The sequence below is a fragment of the Aricia agestis genome, chromosome 5 (genome assembly GCF_905147365.1).
Source record: "Aricia agestis chromosome 5, ilAriAges1.1, whole genome shotgun sequence".
Classification (NCBI taxonomy): Eukaryota; Metazoa; Arthropoda; class Insecta; order Lepidoptera; family Lycaenidae; genus Aricia; species Aricia agestis.
Window position 1 is genome coordinate 12,325,779 of NC_056410.1, and position 21,429 is coordinate 12,347,207.

Consider the following 21,429-nt stretch of genomic DNA (forward strand, 5'->3'; position numbering starts at 1 on the left):
AAAATTTAAAGGCTGAAAGTCGTAGAGGTATAAATGTGGGCATTGAAGAGATTCTATAATTATATCGCTTTAGCGCCCTAGTGGTGGAAATATTTTAAACAATATTATTATTCGCGATAATTTCGTACTGAACTAATGTATTAAACGTAATTTATATCTAACATACGCTTCTTAAAAATAATAAATTTTATAATAAAATTACGCGTGTTTTAATGTTCTGTAATAGTTTATACGTCCCTTCGAAACACATATCAACTTAATATAACTTTATTCACTTACAATACTCAACATTCAAGTTACTAATATTATGTATAACTACTTTGTGTGACGCAAATGGTTCATATTATCAAGCAGTTTAGCGACACCTAGTTACTATGTAGAACTAGCTTTATAAAACAGTACAAAATAATAAGATTATTATAATACTTTCAACCAAGTATCTGCAAAGCCGTTTGATCCAAAGGCGCCTCAGCTATTAGATTGGCCCAAAAAGTTCCGTAGTCCTTTAAGACTGTGCCCCTGAAAAAATAGAAGTATATTTTCACAAACTATCCTTTAGTCAAGGAAATTGATTCATGGGTGAGATGGCACACGGCAAACCTCCACTATATGGCCTTGTTATGTCGAGTCAATATTAGTTGTTTGCTGGGTTTAACTTGACCCGACTTAATTGCGTAACCTACGCAGCGTAGGTTTACCATCCCCCTATTAATAAATTTCTCTGGTAACAATATAGTAATTAATGTCTTGTTCATTAAAATTATAAGATTGTTATAGTCCGTGCCATCCACGAAGACACGCCCCATCAATTTTTGGGTGAGCAAAGCCCTTTGAACGTGACGGGTCTATTTATTGTAATGTGCGCGTGCACTCGTAGGTAGTTAGTGTGTTCCGATAACACTCAAACATTGGCGAAAGCTTGCACACATCTATACATAATATTATAAAACAAAGTCGCTTATTTTCCCCTCATGTCTCTTTGTTCCCTTTAATCTTTAAAACTACGCAAAGGATTTTGATGATTCTTTCAGTGTTTTTTTTTTTTTGTTTTTTTTTTTTATGAGATAAGGGGGCAAACCAGCAAACGGGTCACCTGATGGAAAGCAACTTCCGTCGCCCATGGACACTCGCAGCATCAGAAGAGCTGCAGGTGCGTTGCCAGCCTTTTAAGAGGGAATAGAGAAGGGTAGGGATGGGAAGGGAAGGAAAGGGAATAGGGTAGGGTAGGGAATAGGGGATTGGGCCTCCGGTAAACTCACTCACTCGGCGAAACACAGCGCAAGCGCTGTTTCACGCCGGTTTTCTGTGAGAACGTGGTATTTCTCCGGTCGAGCCGGCCCATTCGTGCCGAAGCATGGATCTCCCACGTATAGTACGTTAGATAGCCCATTTATCGAGGAAGGCTATAGGCTATATTTTATCAAAGGCTTATAGGAGCGACGAAATAGAGAAAAAACAGGGAAAATTATTTGAAAGGGTTAACTTGAACGCGCTAATCTCAGGAACTACTGGTCCGATTTGAAAAAATCTTTCAGTGTTAGATAGCCCATTTATTGAGAAAGGCTATAGGCTATATTATATCACGCCAAAACTAATACGAGAATGTGGAAAAAACGGGGGAAATTATTTGAAAGGGCTTATCTCGCGAACTACTGGAGCAATTTTTATGTTATTTGGCACAGATAAGGGCTATATTTTATCACGCCAAAACTAATACGAGAATGTGGAAAAAACGGGGGAAATTATTTGGAAGGGCTTATCTCGCGAACTACTGGAGCAATTTTTATGTTATTTGGCACAGATAAGAAGAAGACCACGTGAAGGATCATAGGCTATCGATTTTAATAATTTTTTCAGTGGCTATATATTTTATACCCGTGCGACGCCGGGGCGGGTCGCTAGTATACTATAAACGACTAGGAGGAATAGTAGGTCGCATCTTCGTGGATTGCATGGACTATAATATTTATGCTGCAAAAATTTGCAAATCACCTACGATGTAACAAATAACAATAATATTATTGCAAAATTATATTTTATTGCGTAATGACAAATAATCTTCTGATGAGATGTATTTTATTATCAGTGGACCGCGTGACCAGCAGCATCATGAAATTAATGGAGTATTAATGTTCCATATTCATTATCAAATCACGGTCAAAGTCAAAGTTCACGAGATAAAAGTATTTACATAATATTCGCCGATATTGGGAATTTACGTGCCTAAATGTTCTAGAAACTCAGTCGGAAGTATCGCAAAATCATTCTGCTTGATGACCTTTGACCGTTGCGCGATTGTAATGTTGCTTCCAAACTTGCGGTTAATTATTATGATGACGTTACAGTACCTTCTCGCAGGAATATGTAGTGTTATTAAGCGGAATAATTATATTTTATAAATAGGTTATGCAGTTAATGCAGAGTCCAAACTAGGTAGGGTTTAAACTAGGTGAGTTCTTGGCAAGGAGTAACAAACTTCCAACTATGCTCACAAACTAACTCATCCATAGTCCATACTAATATAATATTATAAATACGAAAGTGTATCTGTCTGTTATCTCTACACGCACAAAACGCTGAACCGATTTTGCTAAAAGTCATGGACATACTCTGAGTTCCGAGAAAGGATATAGGATACATTTTATCCCGGAAAAATGTACGGTTCCTCGCGTTAAAATTTTGGCTCAACGGAGTTACGGGCGTCATTTAGTGCCTAATAATTATTAGGGTAAGGTCATACTGAAGAAACATCCGATTCGTTTCCAAACTTACGTGAAATAAACTCGTCCGTGTTTGCTGGGCGCTCGCCACAAGAAGGTGGCTCTGGTTTTGTTCCGGGGGTCCGCGTGTGTGATGGCGGCGCACTCGGGGTGTATGGTGGTGTTGGGGGTGTCCTCCCACCCCCCGAGCCATTCGTCAGTCTCCACGGAACGAGCTTGGATGAAGAAACCCTTGAAGGGAATGGCCCCTGATATAGATACTGGAAACAAAAGGAAGCTTTAGTGAGAATCTTACCAAGACCTAACATTTGTTGTGAGTCCAAAGACAGGTCTGTAAAGTTCTGACGTTTTATTTTAAAGATGATTTTTCACGTTGCTGAAACTGATCTGTTCTAGTACTAACATTCATTTTAACCCACCCCTCAACTTTTTGCAATATAACTTACGCTTACTAATATAAATCGTGTTCTAGGACCAACATTCATTTTAACCCACCCCTCAAACTTTTTTGCAATATAACTTAGGTACACGTCTTACCAATATAATTTGGTATGCCAGGGCATTGTTAGGACATCCTGTTATATCGTATACTCAAACGATATAAGGAGAAACATTCATCATATTAGTAGTGAACATGTTAACATATTTTACGCCTTGAAACAGTTTAATAATAATTTAGCGATAAAACCCAAAAGTGTTTTGCAATCTCTTACTTCATGTCTTGTTATCATTATTTTGGTAAAGTTAACCAAAATAATGACTTACAGTATTGGCCATGCATAATACTAGGTATGCCATGCGCATTGCGCAATAGTAATAAAAATAAAAATCTCCACAGCCGAACATATAACCTCCTCCTTTTTGGTAGTCGGTTAAAAAGTAAGTAAGGTACTCAGAAAAAATTCTAAGGTTAATAAAAATTAAAATATAGTTGGATCTACCACATGTGGTGTGTGAATCACATAGACCGGTTTAGTCGGCAATAAGTACCAAATACAGCGAGTGACCTACAATGCACTTAATCTATGTTTTCGTCATCGATACGAACTAGTCCATGTACTAATATCTATAACACGTTCATTTACACACAAGCAAGTAGAAAGTCCTAGAAAAGCTCCAGCTGGAGCTATCGCAGACGACACACTTTTTGTGTGTCGTCTGCGATCTCCCAAAATCTGTTTTTCATTAACTTCCTTCTTTTTGGTAAGTAGTTGGTTAATAGTTAACAATATAGGGCATTCACACTGACCCGTTTTATGTTTAACGAGCTTTTGCCGGCGGCTTCGCCCGCATTAGGAAGTATTATAATTTATAATATATAAACTTTCATCCCCTATTTTAACCCCTTGGGGGTAGAATTGATCAAAATCCTTTCTTACGTCTAACGTCTAACGCCTACGTCATAACATCTACCTGCATGCCAAATTTCAGCCCGATCCGTCCAGTAGTTTGGGCTATGCGTTGGTAGATCACTATGTCAATCAGTCAGTCACCTTTGAGTTTTATATAAGTAATAATTATATACTTAGATGAAAACTCATTCTACATTTAAATATTCTGTAAATCCTTGATTTAAAACGGAACCCCTACTTGCGATCTAACTCGTACTTGGCACATTTTATTTGTCCTTGTCGTCATCGTGATGTATTAATTTCGTCATTTATTTACAGCAATTTGTTGATATTGCAACATTGTAGCAGAACATAGACCTTTAAAACAATTTTTTATATTTACCAATTTCCCACAATCATCATGATTATAATATACTAGCTGTTGCCCGCGACTTCGTCCGCGTGAACTTTAGTTTATAGTTGTTCCCGTACATCGATTGAGTCGTTTACGCGCAAATCAGAAAAGTATATATTGTGTGGGAACCGCACATTTTTCCGGGACAAAAAACATTCCTTGTCCCAGATTCAAATAAGTATCTCCAGTCTCCATGCCAAATTTCATCAAAATAGATTAAATAGTTAATATAGTTTAGGCGAGAATCATAAAAGTTTATTGTTCGGGAACCGTATATTTTCCGGGATACAAAGTATACCTTGTCCATTCCCGAGATTGAAAGTATTGCCATACCAAATTTCATCAAAATAGATTTAATAAATTAGGCGATAATCATAAAAGTTTATTGTGCGGGAACCGTACATTTTCCGGGACAAAATTAGTATTCCTTGTCCTTTCCCGAGACTCAAAGTATCTCTATACCAAATTCCATCAAAATAGATTGAATAGTTAACGCGCAAATCATAAAAGTATATTGTGCAGTAACCATACATTTTTCCGCAACAAAATGTATCCTATGTTTTTTTTCCGGACTCAAAGTATCTTTATACCAAATTTCAGCAAAATGGGTCCAGCCGTTTACGCGTGATGTCGTGACCACGCGAAATATAACGTTCCGCGCAGCTTCGCTTTCACAGACAAATTAGTCCACAAAAAATAGCCTATGATCCTACACGTGGTCTACTTCTTATCTGTGCCAAATAACAGAAAAATTGTTCCAGTAGTTCGTGAGATAAGCCCTTTCAAATAATTTCCCCCGTTTTTTCCACATTTTCCTCTATTTCTTCGCTCCTATTAGTTTTAGCATGATAGAATATAGCCTATAGCCTACCTCGATGAATGAGCTATCTAACATTGAAATAATTTTTCAAATCGGATAAGTAGTTCCTGAGATTAGCGCGTTCAAATAGGCCCTTTCATATAATTTCCCCCGTTTTTTTCCACATTTTCCTCTATTTCTTCGCTCCTATTAGTCTTAGCGTAATAAAATATAGCCTCTAGCCTTTCTCGATAAATGGGCTATCTAACACTGAAAGAATTTTTCAAATCGAACCAGTAGTTCCTGAGATTAGCGCGTTCAAATAAGCCCTTTCAAATAATATCCCCCATTTTTTCCACATTTTCATCTATTTTATTTTAACTGTCTGACGGACATACAGATTACAGGCTGTTGCTGTCTTTGTAATTTCAACGCGACGATCGACGAAGTCGCGGGCAACAACTAGTAATATAATAAGAGAAAACATAATATTTTGCAGAGAGTGCACGCTTATCAAAATAAACCACGATAACAACCGAAAATAAGTAGTTTTGTTTACAAACAGTGATAGTTGCCTATAATACCTACCTAAACATTGATAGACTAGGCATAATAGTTTATTATACGTAGCATAATAGTAAGAAGTAACTTTTAAAGAAATATTAACTATTGTTTCTTAATATTTTCTATACTTAATATTAAATATCTGCCTATTTTAATAAGACTGGAAAAAGTTATATGAACAATGAACTGGGCTTAGGCGCATCGCAGACGACAGACTATTCGTGACTAGGGTTGCCAGGTGAGTCGCGAAAAAATACCGGACAAACCCAAAGTCCAAAGGGGGGTGTTGTGTTGTATTGTACGAAAGGTCGCAAAAATACAGTTTTTTATATTATAAATTGTGGTCGCCATTATATTCTATAACTTACTTACTTTATAATACTTTACTTTATTTACTTATTTATAATACTTTAGGCCTTAGGGTATGTCGTGTGTATGAGTGTATTTATTTTACTATGGGAAAATATGACGATTTGTATAGACAAATCACAACAAAAGTTCTTTCAGAGCACTGCGACTGTCACAGCTTGACTCTATAATAATGGACCATAAAGTTAATATACGTATCGGAATATTAACTTTGTGTAATGGACACATACACATTATTAACTTTATGTAATGGACACATACACATTACACACCCTAAAATATTATCACTTTGTTTTGTTGCACCTTATCTAAGCGGAAAAAAGCTCTAGCTTGTCTAATTGGTAGCGTAAAAAGCTCACTATAAGCTTGATATCTCGAAACTTGAAATTGTATCAAATACCGCTCTACCGCGACCGCTCGCAAACACTCGTGACATAAACCACCTTCCTAGCTGTGCCGGTAGCTTACAAAGCTGTAGAGCCTGTAGAGCTTGTCCAAGTCTCACATAAAATTCAATCAATAAATAGATGTACCCCGCTTTGGCACCAAATAACATCCTTGAGAACTGTAAACTTTTCGCAACAAAAAGTTAAATGTCCATGGCCTACTCTATAATTATTATATTATGTACCATCAATAGTGCCGAATTTATATTTTTTATGAGAGTAGGCCACTTTATTTCCGCCGTCCCATGTAATCTGTATGGCCTCTATGGACGCTGCCGCCCCTAGGCCGTGGCATATAATGGCCTATTTATAAATCCGGGACTAATCCATCAGCAAAACTATTATTGCCTGTTTATTTTGTATTTAAGAATCCCTTTACAAGTTTTTTACCTGTGATGCGGTCTTCAGGCGCGTAGTTGACAGCAGACGCGGTAACTCTGTAGGGCGAAGTGGACAGGGGTTTGGACCGATGGCGGCCGTGGTTTGGCTGGTTCGCGCGATCCTTCACGCACGCATCAATAGGCGCGCCGTCAGGGAAACAGGACGCACAGAAACATAACAACGCGACCACCAGCAGTTTCAAAAACATCGTAACTGACCTATAACCTCCTCCTTTTTGGATAAAAATGCGTGCTCGTTAAAGGTTCAAAGTGAACTGCGTGTCGCGCAATACCGCGACCACTTTTGTAGTTCGCATTTGAAAGGATCTAGATTTGAAGCGAGTTTAATGATGAATTAAGTATGTTGCATGTCGTTGCGCAAATGTGTGTTACCTCCACGGTTCATGTCGATAAGTGATCAATGAGATAACGATTTCACGCAGCTTTACCGCGCTGTACCAAAGAGCTTTTATGGATAAATTGATTTATTGATAATTCAAAATATACATATATTTTGCTGTATATTAAAAGTTTTATATTTTTAAATGGATTACAGAGTTTGGTACTTATTTTATTTATATATCAACGAAAACAATTTTATCTCCGTCTGGTCTGTTGGGTGCGAGTAGTTCGGGGTTCAGGTCTACGTCTTCTTTCGTTTGGATGCACTGCATTATTTCATCCAGCATGTTATCACAGTCTGATTGAGGCGGACACAAGTCTGTTTCTTCCACGTTATCTAAATGAGTAGCGTCTTGGTCGTCATTTTTCACTTTTCTTATTTCCATGTCAACATATTCTACTTCATTGTCTTCACCATAATTACTTATATCATTTTTATGGTTATCTGTGTTGGTACAAGGTATATATCCAGGCGTAAATTCGCTACCACCGTAAGGCGAATCCTTCAACCAATCCCTACAACCGATGGACACGCTGGATGCATTAGTAAATCCATAGTAATCGTCCGTTTTGGGATTCCTGTTCGGTATGTATCCGGAGTCACCGTCCAAATCTGATCGTTCCAGGGTATTGTAGTCATCGTTTATCAAACCAGGGTCTATTGTTTCGTAAAGCGGGTCGAGTATTTCGGCGAGCCTCTCGCTTGCTTGTATAGATATTATTTCTGCGACATATTTGGGTTTTATGTCGTCTTTCTTATCGTCCTGGTTCGCTGGTAGATTGGTGCTGTAAGTGAGTCTTCTGTCGTCTGGTCCCGCGTTATTCTCTGCTGCGGATAACGAGCCTCTAATGCGCGAAACAACAGCTGTTTCTGTTTTTTTGTACGTTGCTTTAATGAGTGAGTGGACCTAAAATAATAAATATTGGTTAAGATAAATATATTAAAGTTAATTGAGTACTAGGAGATGCTTGTGTATTTAATTAAAAGGTGTGATCCTAAAAAGTAGCTCTTATAGGTGCATATGAACTTACAGTTGGACTTTATTTTTCTTCGCTTTTAAATATATCTCTCACCTCCTTATTCACATAGCAATATAATGTTGCCACTAGAAACCCTTGTATTCCTTCCACTGTGTAGGCAATATAATAGTACACTTGTTCGACCACGCAGTTCGTGGTACTCGGCCGCACCGCAGTAAATATAAATTGGACTCCGAATAACGGCATTAAAAATAATGTTGCCTTGGCTGTGCTCCTGGAAAAGATAAAAGTTTCAGGGCCTGTTTCAGCACTTTCTGATAAAGTGCCGAATAGGCTATTCACAGCTTTTTTGGCAGATTCTCCATACTTCAAGTTAACTGGTGGATAGCTTATTCGGCACTTATCAGGAAGTGGTGAAACAGGCCCTCAGTATTGTATGTATTTCGTACTAACAGACATGGGAATTCTCAGGCCCGCTAGCGACAGGGTTAATTGAGGCTTTCTGTGTTATGTGTCGTGTCATCGAGTGATGACACGACGAGAAGTGACTATAGAGAGCTTCTCTCAAAGATATTTTGATAAAAAATTGCAAACGGCAATATCTAATTAACCCAGACAAGCTCAAGTATCGAGAGTATTGTGTATGTGGATCAGAGATTGTGTAATACTTACAATTGATTAGCATTCTCAGAGTTCCTGATCTTAGTGACTAGGACTCTTAGTATGTCGATGAAAAGTATCGCATTCACTACCAGTATGATGATTCTCGGTACATCCAGGATCCACTGAATATTGGCGATGGTGTAGACTATCCAGCACGAGTGGTCGTTGTACATACTCATCACTATAGACCACGCTGTTACTGGGAGTACTACGATAACTGTGAAGTAATTAGTAAAAGTAAAAAAGTGATATGGTGAAATGGTTTGATTTTGTGTCACTTTGTAATGTAATTTAAATATAATAAAGACCATTTCAACCGAGACCACCAAAACTTCATTTTCTTTCAGTAATTTAATTTGCAATCCTAATAAATTAACAAAGCTTTTTGGGGCTATGTTAGGTATCCCTAGCCATTCAGTAAAATAACATACTCGTTTCTAAATGAGAATTTCCAGATGATATTTTTTCAGAGACTTTTTTAAATGGTAGACGCAAATTAACTTACTCGCTCCCAATCCATACAGCCATTTGACCTTGAGCTGCGTGCGGAAGGTGACTACGATGAGTCGATGTAGGTATATCCCCTCGATCAGCATGCATACGAACACCGTGCTAGCCGCTGTCCGCTCCATCACCGCCAGCAGCCGGCACCACACACCGTTGGTGGACATCACAGTGTCCTCGACTGAGGTGAGCTCGTCTACGTATATCTTAAATGAAGATTCCGTGGTTTACTAATGGTATTCTTACAACATAGCTGGCCTAGTCCAGGGAGTAAACTCGTCAATACATCTAGATTCTAGAACCAATCATGTTTGCTGGGAACCATAGTTTCTTTACGAGGTTATCCTGCACCTAAGCGTCCGTACTCCGTAAAATTTCTTAAAATCTGAAGTCTCCATCTCTGTATTACGATGCCATTTGCCATTTTCTGTTAGCTACGTAAGGGCATTGATAAATGAAATTATGATCATGAAAATGATGATTTGATGATCATGAAAAAAAACTGTGGAATACCTCCACGGTCCATATTATGACATCCTCTATAACTTACCCTAGCTCTACTCGCGATGACCAGGATATTCCTTGTAATAATTGCTATGAGTAAATTCCTATGTAAAGCCACTCTGGTGACGCGCAGTCTCTTGTAGAAGAAGAATATGAAGACGGCTGGTATGCAAGCGGCGGTGGACGCAGCTAGTACACCGATATAGAGCCAGTAGCGATGAAGCAGGCGAGTGGTAACGCTGCAAGTGCTGTAGTCGGTTACCACCTCCCAGGTGCCGTTATTGTAACACTCCTTTGTACTGTAGTCTGAGAACAGAACTCATCATTACCTACTGGAAGCAAGTCACAAATCACTACAAATTGCGCTGCTTCCCTCCAAAGCCAGTTGGGGCCATTCAATGTTAATACCTATTTACAATGATTCTTCGCATTTGTGAAAGGCATAATAATCAACCCAAATCTAACCAAACCAAAGCCTAAAATATCTACTCACGATGGCACGTCGGGCCAGTGTTGGAGTAAGCGAACTCCGAGCAGACCGCTGACGCGACCGTCCCAGCCTTCGCTGCGTGCCAACACGTCCAGCCGTCGAATGTGGTACTGCATTCCTCTTCCTCGTCCAAACCTATAGGTATTGCAATAATATCTGGTATTGGTATCTACGTAGTTTTGATGGTCACGAAAATCGAAATGTCCTAAAATAAACAAAGAAAAAGCGGTAGCCTCTTACGAAGGAATTACACGTCATGTTACTCTGAGGAGTGTCCTTATATTGTAACCGTATAAAAACTAAATAGGTACTATGTTCAGACTTCAGATGCAGTCATATTATTTACTACTAGCTGTTACCCGCGACTTCGTCCACGTCAACAAAATGAAAAAAACATAGGTAAAAAATAAAAAAGTAAAAATATGTCTTCCTCCTTTTTGGAAGTTGCTTAAAAAGTAGCCTAAGTTACTCCTTATTACACCACCTATCCGCCAATAAAAGTCGCGTCAAAACCGGTCGAGCCATTTCGGAGATTAGCCGGAATAAACAGACAGACATACAGACAGACAAAAATTCTAAAAATTGTTATTTTGGTGTAAGTACCATATAAATATTCATATGCATGTAGTAAAAAACGGTTATTTTAATATTACAAACATACTCCAATTTTATTTATATGCATAGATGTATAGATTTACGGTGCTGGCACAGCGTTTTTCATATTACCTATATCGTCTACGGTCTATCATCAATAACACAAACACTCTGGATAGCACCATATAAGCACATAATATGTTTTACTTGAAGTTAAAGCAGTGTAACCAGCCATGTGGCTGCAGCAGTCGCTGGCCTCGTAGAAGCACTTCTCCCATCGACCGTGCGCGTACGAGACCGTCACGTCGCGGACCACTCGCGCCACCTCTTCAAACCCTGGGTCGAAGGGGAAGCAGCCGCATGTGCCATCGTCTTTAACCTGTACGCAAGAGTATATTGTTGTACTATGATGCCAGAAGTTGCTGAGCTTGAAGAATTCGAAATGTCGTTCCGTGTATGTTCGATTCTTCTACATTAGTAAGCGTAATTATTACAGCATCTTCAAGCCTTGTAATTCACAAGCAAGACAATATGTGACTGACTAATTAATATTCATAGTACATATAAACGTTCACAATCATAATATTTTTATGAAGTGAGCACACAAACTTGGTGATTTATACGGTCTACAAATAAAATATAATACTTATTAAATTGTTGTAATAAAATAATGTACTTAATAAGATTAACTGCGCTGTTAAATGCAAAGGCAATGTTCATTGATAATATAGGTACAAGCAATGTTGTAAGTTATAAGTCATAACTCATAAGTCATAACTGACCACGGTATAGCAATTAACTAGCTAGAGTTTCTTCTGAGAGATCAATGTAAAGAAAACGTAATATTCTCTCCTTTTAACCCCATACGGCCATACTTTATAACTTACTATCTCAAGGCAGGGCGCAAATAGATCTCCGTAGACACAAGCCGCATTCAAGTTGATAGGGTTGCTGCCGTTAATGTAGAGAAAGTCCGGGGTGTACAGGAGACACCCTCGTCCTGCAACCCACTTGTACACTTGCTCGTGGTACTGCACATTACGGTAGTTGCACAGCTTGGTAGAAAACGCCGAAGCAACGTCTGGTGGTTCCTAGAAAACAGTTGAAAATTAATTCCACTGGGTAGGTAGGTACCTAAACAAGATACGATCGAAGAAATAAATTATTATTTTTTAACAAAAAATTAGGGTTTATCTGGTTCATGAAAGGCCGTTAGCAACTTGTAGTCGTTTGATGGATATATATATTTCATTCTAGTTGTGAATATTCAATATACGTAGGTATACACATAATAATGGAAAGTTGACCTGGTGTTGCAGCATCACCTGGTAATCAATAGGATATCCAACTCCTCGCTAACTTAGAGCAGAGGTTTCGTGTTTGGGCTCATTTTGATTGCGACAACCAGTAAGAAGTAGATAAACACTAAATATTTACATGCTGCTACTGCAGCATCACCTGGATTCTATAGAAACCGAGCTTCGTATGAACCCAAAGTGGAGGTTTCATGTTTGGGCTCATATTAACGGCCTCATCGAAAATGACATTGATAAAATATGGTAATCATGAGAATATGATTCTGTTGATAGGAATTAATATCCTGCACTATAAGCAACACAAGTTTAAAAAGTATGAAATAAAATTAAATTAAGAAATTTAAAAAAAAAACCTCGCCAAACAATTTTAAAAAGTAATGAAATAATATTTACTGCCTTCAAGTTCAAATAATTCCTAACTTGTGTAAAGTAATATTTTAGTCCATAATTGTTGTCAAGGTGTGTCGGGGGACCGCTAATGAAGATGTTTGATTTCACATAACAAGTTTATGGATCAATTCACAGCGGACTGAATCGAGATAATCAGCGACTTGGCGGTTGTAGGTTGTAGTTTACTTAGCGGTCCCCCGAAATATTATTTCATTACTTTTTAAAGTTGTTTGGCGGGGTTTTTTTTTTATTTTTTAATTTAATTAGTTATCTACACGACCACAAGGCTTTATACGTAGATAACCACTACCATACGAAAGTAGTTGTTGTCTATGCATTATATGTATATTACTGTAAGCGAAATTGTAGTAAATTCTTGCAGTTATCTAAGTGTCCTGTGACACTGAAATTTCCAAGCTTTTATGTGTAAAGGTTCAGGAGTTCTGTTGAGTGCCTTTGGATCCAAAGACACCTTCCAGACCACCTTGTAACATAATATTATGCTTGAGTTACTAGAAACAATAGATTTCAAGAATTTCCCTCGATTGCTTACCTATAGATCCCATCATCCCATCCATCCCATAATTAAAAAGTTTTTCTTCGTGATAATTGTACCAAATTCGGATTATTCCCTATACAACAACAAAATAATTTTCGAAATCGGTACACAAACAGCGGCATAATGATCAAAGATATCTGTCTCGATGTAAAAAACTATGAAAAACACTAATAATACTAATAATAGAGTCGTAAATCATAATGACGTGATGTTGCAAGATGTAAGGGTAGAGACGATGATGATGATTAATCTAATGTACCATTAGCATATTATGCCTTCAATTCTTAAAACAACGTTGAAACCCCAAATATGTATCTATAAGGAGGCCGGAGATCTGTTCACCACCTTCGAACCATGCTATAATCTTGGTGCAAAATCTGACTTTTTCGTGAGATTTACTAGAATACTTCATTATTTATCCAAAATCACTATATTGACATCTTGATGGCGTCCATTTTTAATTTTAACCAAAGATTTGACATTTGGCATTGTAGTTAAAGTTATAGTTAAAGGTACAGTTATAGTTAAAGTTAGTTAATATTTAAATATAGTTAAACTTTAAATATAGTTAAATTTAGCCTTAACTATAACCATAACTTTAACCTTAACTTTAACTTTAACCACGCCTCTGGTGCATGTCCTTAGGTGTAACCCAACCTTAATTATAATGAAAGTCAAATCGAATACCCTATTGCCATCTAGCGGTTGAAAGCAAAACCAGCATTTCTGGTATTTAATTTAGATGTCGCTAGTGTTTACGCTCGCCAAACTTTAAAACAAATAATTCGTTTTCTTGATCCGTTCTAAGTGTTTGTACAGTGTACGGGGGAGACGAAAAATCGGAAATTTTCTATTTTCTTCAATTTTGAATAGGCATTAATGTTATGAATGCAGGAGTTAAACACCCGCGTGTCAATTCAAACTAGTTTTGATGCTACGAGCTACCAAAGTTTAGCGTTTTTTTGCGGCCCTGAAGGGAAAAATCCATATTTCTCCAAAACTTTTACGTAATAAATAAAATTTTGTAAGTATACCACCTGAAAGCCTATTAAATAAGTCATATTTCAAGCTTTTTTCCTGATTCGCCGTATCAATATTTTACGAACAATAAAATAATTTACATTTTTAGCTTTTTTTTTAATCCAAAACTAAACAAAAGATGCAATCGAAAATATCGATAAATTAAAGGTATACAAGCATTCTATACGCACAAAAAAATCACCCGTTAGATCCGTTTACTACCACTGCTAAATCAATTTTAACAAGGCGCGGCCCGCGCCTGTGGGCAGAAGTCAGAACGCTTCAGACGGGTCTAGTTTCGCACAGCGCGGGCGCGGCGCGGCGGGCGGGCTTTGCTTGAAATAGGTTTCAGCAGCTAAAGTGTTTAGGTAAACAGGAAGTATTTGACTGTTTACATGGATACAATAATACACGAACCGTTACAAAAACAATCTCAGTAATAATATCGATAGTACTAAAGTTGCGAAGCCAACGGTCACTTTCCTCCACTCAAACCAAATTTGTGTGGAGGAAAGGAATAAGTATAGAAGGGGTTGTAGGAGCATATTCTGGGTGAGCGTGAACTGTGAAGGGACTTTCAGGTTAAAGTTTGGAAATAAGAAGGGAGGAATCTATTTTGTTCTGAGCGATATTGAGAAATGTGCAAGTGTCAGCTACTTGATGCAGGGGTAGTTATATTATTATGTGATACCTTTTGCATCTCGACTCATGGTCAGTGTCAGATGTTCCGCATTTGTATTGTAGGATCTCACAAATCGCTTTTATCCAAAAATTTCCTCAGTACATTTCCTACCTTAGATATTAACAGGATTCTAGCCTGTTAATATAGGTAGGCTTCCAAAGGCAGCAATTTTCAAGGACACTACGAAGATGATCTGATGATGGGATCTATACCTAAGCAATCGAGGGAAATCCTTGAAATTTATAAAAACACAATATTATGGTGGTTAAGATGTTGTTTATAGTAACCTAAAGCCTTATTTATGGCTGGTTTCAACGTATTAAGTAGATAAGTATTTAACTAAATTTTAAGTTATTTATTGCATGTAAACACAAAATTTAGTAGCAAGTAGTAAGTTAAAATTTAGTTAAGTACTAAACAAGGAAATTAGAATTTTGACTATTTTCTGTAAGGTTGGCAGGCGGGGCTTGTCACTTGACACATTTCCGGCAGGCACTTCAAATTTAGTTACTACTTATCTACTTAATACGTGTAAACCAGCCCTTATGGTCGTGTAGATAACTAAAAAGAGTAAAATTATTATTTTCAGGGGAGCGAAGCGAGCCCTATACAGGGAGCAATTAAACCTTCCTGCCAAATTTGGATATATTGATCCTAGTTAAAAATAAAAATACACGTATTTCTTCTTTTATAATCACTCAGTACTAAAATTTTGAGAAATAGCCTCCGAAAGTTATCCTACCAAACACCACAAAATATGGACACATGCGCGGCTCGGCCCCGCCCCGCCCGCCCCGATCTAAAAAGTATGAAATAATTATTATTCTTCATTACCTAGTGCCTTTTTCAAAATTCGACTAAACCTCAACTACTTCTGCATCCAATTTTAATTCTTTTGAATTCGGTACCGACTACGACGTTCTGAGCGGGTACCGACTTCAAAAGAGTGAAAATTGGATGCAGAAGTAGTTAAGGTTTAGTCGAATTTTGAAAAAGGCACTAATGAACAATAAGAATTATTTCATACTTTTTAGATCATAATAATTAAGAATATTGTTTTTACTTTTTACATTGGACGTCGGGTTCATTTTTTTGTTAAAAAATAATACCTAATTGAAGTTTACAATTTTAATTACAAGTATGCCTTTAAGTAAGTATACAATGCTGTCATGCATTTTACATTTATAAATCATGGATAAGTTCAGTTTCTAGTTTAGCTAAATATTAAATGTATTACTCTAGGTCCTGGGTGATCGAAGGTCCTGGGTCACCAATTAGTTTCGCTCGGGGTCCGTTTTAAGAAATAAAAATGACCTTCGCGGTCTGCACATTTAAAAAAAAAAATTAAAGTACCTACAAAATATGTAATTACGGAAATTACAAAAGTATTGGTAATGAGAAAAGTGTCAATTTTTGTTGCTGCGTGTCATGTTCATTGGTATGTCGAGGACTCGAGACCGAAATTAATTTTTGACGAAGTTCATCTTCGAACATGCTTGGTCCGGCACCACACAATGGATCGGGTCCGGATGCGGACCCCGGTCCGCCATTTGGTGACCCCTGCTCTAGGTGCATGCGCTGGTCTCTACTCTACTTAGTGCCTACACCCCAACTGAAAACGCTGGTCACAGAATATATATTAGTAGTGCTGGTATCTACTTACCTCGCAGGTATAAATGCTGGGCCTCTCACACTGCACTTCCGTGCCCGTGGCTCGGGACTCGCGCAGCCAAACTTCCACTTCAGCATTCGCATGATACAGCTCGTGCACCACTTGGCCTTCTACCTGGAGATAGCACACTCAAGTTATGTACCATCGAGGAAATTGATTCATAGCAGTTGACAGTCCAATGTCATTAAATTTTGGTCAAATTATGTCAATTCAATGTAATTTTGGGATCTACAAAGTTTAGGGCGTTGCCCACTACATTGTTATATCTTGTAATATCGCCGTTTAATACCACAGAATAGATGGTTATACCGCGTAAGCCAATTAAACAACGCAAACATTAGTTTAGAAATAAATGCAATTGCAACTACAAATATTTCTTTTATAAAATTATAAACCATCCATATCTTGATTCTTTAGGTAATTAGACGATGATTATTTTACCTTTATAATTATAATCGAATCTACTTAAATAATTGTATTTTTGATAGTTTTAAATAAAAAAAAACATCTAAATGTTCACAAGGTAGTCTATTTAATTGGTTTTTCCTATATATGTAGAATTTTAATTTATTGTATTTTACCGAGAAACAACTTGGATAATGTTATCATAAATGTTAGTACTTATATACAAATTCTATATATTATAGTGGTTACCAATAAGTATTAGTAAATTGAGATGAAATTGAATTTGTCTTATGGACTTTAATATATAATTAGCAAAAATAAGAAAATTTACTTGGTTTTACCTGTCCCAAAAATGGTTTTAAATGAATTTATTCCTCATGAATTACCTAATAATAACAAAAAACTTAGATGAATGATTGGTCTCGCGCGTGCGCTACGACTAGATACCGTCGGAGTACTTGAAAAATGCGGCAACAAATCATACGCCTGATGCGGCGTAACCGCGCCAGTCGCGCCGCAAGCTTCGGGTGAGGTAGATGTGTCGATAATTTTCGAAATTTTAAGTTACGTCCGTAGCAAAATGCCAGTTTGCGTAATGAGACTATGCAATAATAACACTACAAGAAACAAGAAAGGTACTGGCATCACATACCATCAGTAAATATTATATAAATCGTCATAAACACAGAAAAATAATATAAACCTGAAAATTCGGATCGGAGTACCGCTTGATGTTCAGTGTTGCCAGTTGCCATAAACTAAAAATTCCCATTTTATTTATTTATTATATCTTTTTTTTATATATACATAGTGATTAGTGGCTGAGTGGACGAGCGCATTAAAATCTCTAGCTAGCGTAGCTGGTTCGAATCCCGCCAACGGAACAAAAAGTTTTCAAAGTTCCTAGATCATGAATGTGTATTAATAAATATGAATTAGGAGAATCATATTAAAATAAAAATCTTAAATACAGTTTATATTTTATGTACACAATACAGTAACAAATTAGAAAACAAATTTAACATTTGCTTTTTTTTTATGAAATAAGGGGGCAAGCGAGCAAACGGGTCACCTGATGGAAAGCAACTTCCGTCGCCCATGGACACTCGCAGCATCAGAAGAGCTGCAGGTGCGTTGCCGGCCTTTTAAGGTAGGGAAGGGAAGGGAAGGGAACAGGGGAGGGTAGGAAAGGGAAGGGAACAAGGGAGGGTAGGAAAGGGAATAGGGCAGAGTAAACTCACTCACTCGGCGAAACACAGCGCAAGCGCTGTTTCACGCCGGTTTTCTGTGAGAACGTGGTATTTCGCCGGTCGAGCCGGTCCATTCGTGCCGAAGCATGGCTCTCCCACGTATAGGGTTACGTAGTACGGCTAGTTTAAAAAAAATGTATAGTCAAGGAATGTACATATTTTATAACGTGTTTTACACTACTAACAAAATCGTCTCAGTTACTTTCAAAGGAATTTCGAAAAGTTCCTTTATACTTCGCCGAATACTTTTTTTTAGTTGATCGTCTATTACTCAATAACAAATAACATAATATTATGTATGTTAATTAATTTTATTAAGTATAAAAAATAAAAGTAAATGAAAACGAGGATTATAAAATTATTCAATATTTTTAAACACTTGCTTTAATTTTAAGCTTTGTCGTGATTTTAAGGGTCCACGATCGCTGCCCTACGCCGTAGCCTGCGCGTAGCTCATAAAATATTATTATTAGAACTACATAAGTACCTACCTAGTTTAATAATATAATGCTAATTTCGGTAACATAATAGAAATATACCTTAAGATAATCTGGATTTCTGTTTGTGTAATTTTCATTGTATTGTGATCATAGAATTAATATGTACTAGTTGTACGTAGTACCATGGAATTAATATGTACTATGTACGTAGTACTGTATATCAATTCCATGATTGTGATATATTAATAGTGTATTTGTTATTATCTTGTAAGTTGTATACCTGTACTTATGTAAAGGAATTAGCATCATAATTTTTCATGCAAATTCGCAATAAGTAATAATTATAATATACTTACAAACTTACGTAGTCGAGGTAATTTATTTGCAATGTTAATTAAATATATAAATCGTAGTGACAGAATACAGATATAGGTAATATTAAATATATTTCAAGAAAGATAATAATGCAAATGATATTTGTATTTAGTACTTACCAATCTATTTAAAAAAGGAGAATTAGAATAAATTAGAAGCAATAACTTGTGTAATAATAATTACATAAATTAATATAATTCTGTCTACTCTGAACCTACTATAATATATAATATTTTTATACTATTATCTATATATTATCTATAAGTATATAGATTTTAACTAGGTTCGATCTAAGTGTACCCGCAGTGAAAGCAGAAATATAACTTTAGTGTAGGAAATTTTAATGTAGGCAATACAGAATACTAGACATTTTCAACCATAGTCATAAATTTATATCTACGCCAGTTTCTTGTGCTACCGAAGTAACGAATACAGTATACGCTAGGTCGATATTAACTGTGTAGTGTTATCAATAACTTAAGGCCCTGTATTCCCAGAAACGGACGATTTTCAAGATTTAAAAGTGGCAGGAGACGCAAAGTGTGTGACTGAAAGCGTACCAGCCGAACCTTTGCGCCTGCAATTTTATAGTTTTTTGATCGTCGTTTTTTTATATATCAATTAAATCGAGTCAAAAAAAACGAAACGCCCTATATTCTTTGTCTTTAATTCAGTACAAAAGTTATCTGAAAATTCCAAATAATTTGGACATAGTACGGCAATTTCGTTAAAAGAAGAGGTTACTTTGGAATTTTTTTCTATCGAGTGAAGTTCATGATATTGTGTACTTAATGGAATATAAATTCCACTGTGTTAGATCCTTAACTAACACCTAATATATTATATTTTTCAGAATTTAAATTACTATATTTTTATGTCTAATGTCACTTTTAGATCTTGAAAATCGTACGTTTTTGGGAATACAGGGCCTTAAAAGAGATATCTCGAAGTTAATGTATGTAATATGTGTATGTATTTTCATTAACATTTTGTATGTATTAAGTCATAACTCATAAGTGTCATCTCGTGTGGGTAAAATGCTGAAAACTTCACTGAGTCTAGGTTTTTCGTGCTGACGCACTTACCTACAGTTAAGTTTACTTAATGTCACAACCACGTCACAACTCACAGAGGTTTCGACAGGTATTTATCTATTTATCAGCGATTTTGATTGGCTTCGTCAAACAAGTTAAGCTATCAACGATGCTATTGAACAGATAAACTTTTGTCAGAATAACTCGAAATTAGACAAGAGTTTGATAACTTTCTGCCTGCTTGACTACACACTACACAGTGTGTAAACCGCTTAAAACTGATTTTGATGGATGTGGGGATAATTTGAGTCCTGGGAAAAGACATACGATAATTTGTATCCAGGCAACTTGTACGATTCTTTCATAATAAACTCGTAACTGCTTAACGAAGTTGCTGGAAATGTTAATTTATAGTTTCTTATGAGTTATGACATACCTGCACACAGACAATCCAAATACAAAGAACAACGATCTCACAGAGAATGCACATTGTGGAATAAAGTCCGCGCGTAACAGAGCATCACTAGTTTGTAACAAACACAAGTAGTACACAAACTATCTTGGCACATTCCACCTTCAGAGCTAATCATAACAGCCTTTGTGTGTCAGGACATTGATGCTGCCGCTACAGACTACGGTGTTTACTAAATACCTGGCTAACACAAACAAGTGTTATCGTTTTGGAAAAATCAGACCGTGATTCGTACTATCAGTCATTATCTAATTGGTTTCAATTTTGATAAGGTAAAGAAAAAAAATTAAAAATTTGATTGCGAGGCCGATGTTTTATTTGGAACGCGACTGGCATATTATATTATTAGTACCTGGATGACCGAGCTTTGCTCGGTATAGCAAACACTCATTTACTTCGTGTTACTTAATAACGCCATCTGCTGGTTGTTAAAACAATTAGTTGCTTACAAAATAGTATTATTATTCGCCAATAGATGTCAGGAAGAGTCATATTTTTCAGTTTATCGATCATCGATAAAACACGAATAAAAATACATTTCCTGAAATTGATTCCTAGCTAGATCGATTTATCGCCCCCGAAACCCCCTATATACTAAATTTCATGAAAATCGTTGGAGCCGATTCCGAGATTCCAATTATATATGTTACGC

General features: G+C 36.8%; 2 protein-coding genes across 2 annotated transcripts; both read right to left on the minus strand.

Moving 5' to 3' along the window:
- Window positions 1-350: 350 nt before the first annotated feature.
- LOC121727300 (putative defense protein 3) lies at window positions 351-7,439 on the minus strand. Its single transcript, XM_042115037.1, has 3 exons — window positions 7,035-7,439; window positions 2,773-2,980; window positions 351-519 (listed from the first exon to the last, which is right to left on the minus strand). Exons 1-3 carry the CDS (start codon window positions 7,231-7,233, stop codon window positions 429-431), a joined length of 498 nt encoding a protein of 165 aa, XP_041970971.1. The 5' UTR covers window positions 7,234-7,439; the 3' UTR covers window positions 351-428.
- Window positions 7,440-7,599: 160 nt separating this feature from the next.
- LOC121727114 (calcitonin receptor-like protein 1) lies at window positions 7,600-20,795 on the minus strand. Its single transcript, XM_042114794.1, has 10 exons — window positions 20,742-20,795; window positions 16,793-16,915; window positions 12,050-12,253; window positions 11,370-11,541; window positions 10,572-10,703; window positions 10,125-10,384; window positions 9,576-9,780; window positions 9,080-9,287; window positions 8,501-8,681; window positions 7,600-8,334 (listed from the first exon to the last, which is right to left on the minus strand). The coding sequence occupies exons 1-10, from the start codon at window positions 20,793-20,795 to the stop codon at window positions 7,600-7,602; spliced, it is 2,274 nt and encodes a 757-aa protein (XP_041970728.1).
- Window positions 20,796-21,429: the final 634 nt, after the last annotated feature.

Bases quoted from the DNA above. Each gene is read 5' to 3' on its own strand.
- LOC121727300 (XM_042115037.1), bottom strand. From the start codon at position 7,233: ATGTTTTTGAAACTGCTGGTGGTCGCGTTGTTATGTTTCTGTGCGTCC. The intron at 2,981-7,034 runs GTAAAAAACTTG...TTTTGTTTCCAG, and splicing joins GCCTGAAGACCGCATCACAG to TATCTATATCAGGGGCCATT. The intron at 520-2,772 runs GTAAGTTTGGAA...CTATTTTTTCAG, and splicing joins CACGGACGAGTTTATTTCAC to GGGCACAGTCTTAAAGGACT.
- LOC121727114 (XM_042114794.1), bottom strand. From the start codon at position 20,795: ATGTGCATTCTCTGTGAGATCGTTGTTCTTTGTATTTGGATTGTCTGT. The intron at 16,916-20,741 runs GTATGTCATAAC...TGCTATCTCCAG, and splicing joins TTTGGATTGTCTGTGTGCAG to GTAGAAGGCCAAGTGGTGCA. The intron at 11,542-12,049 runs GTAAGTTATAAA...TCTTGCGTACAG, and splicing joins TTGCGCCCTGCCTTGAGATA to GTTAAAGACGATGGCACATG.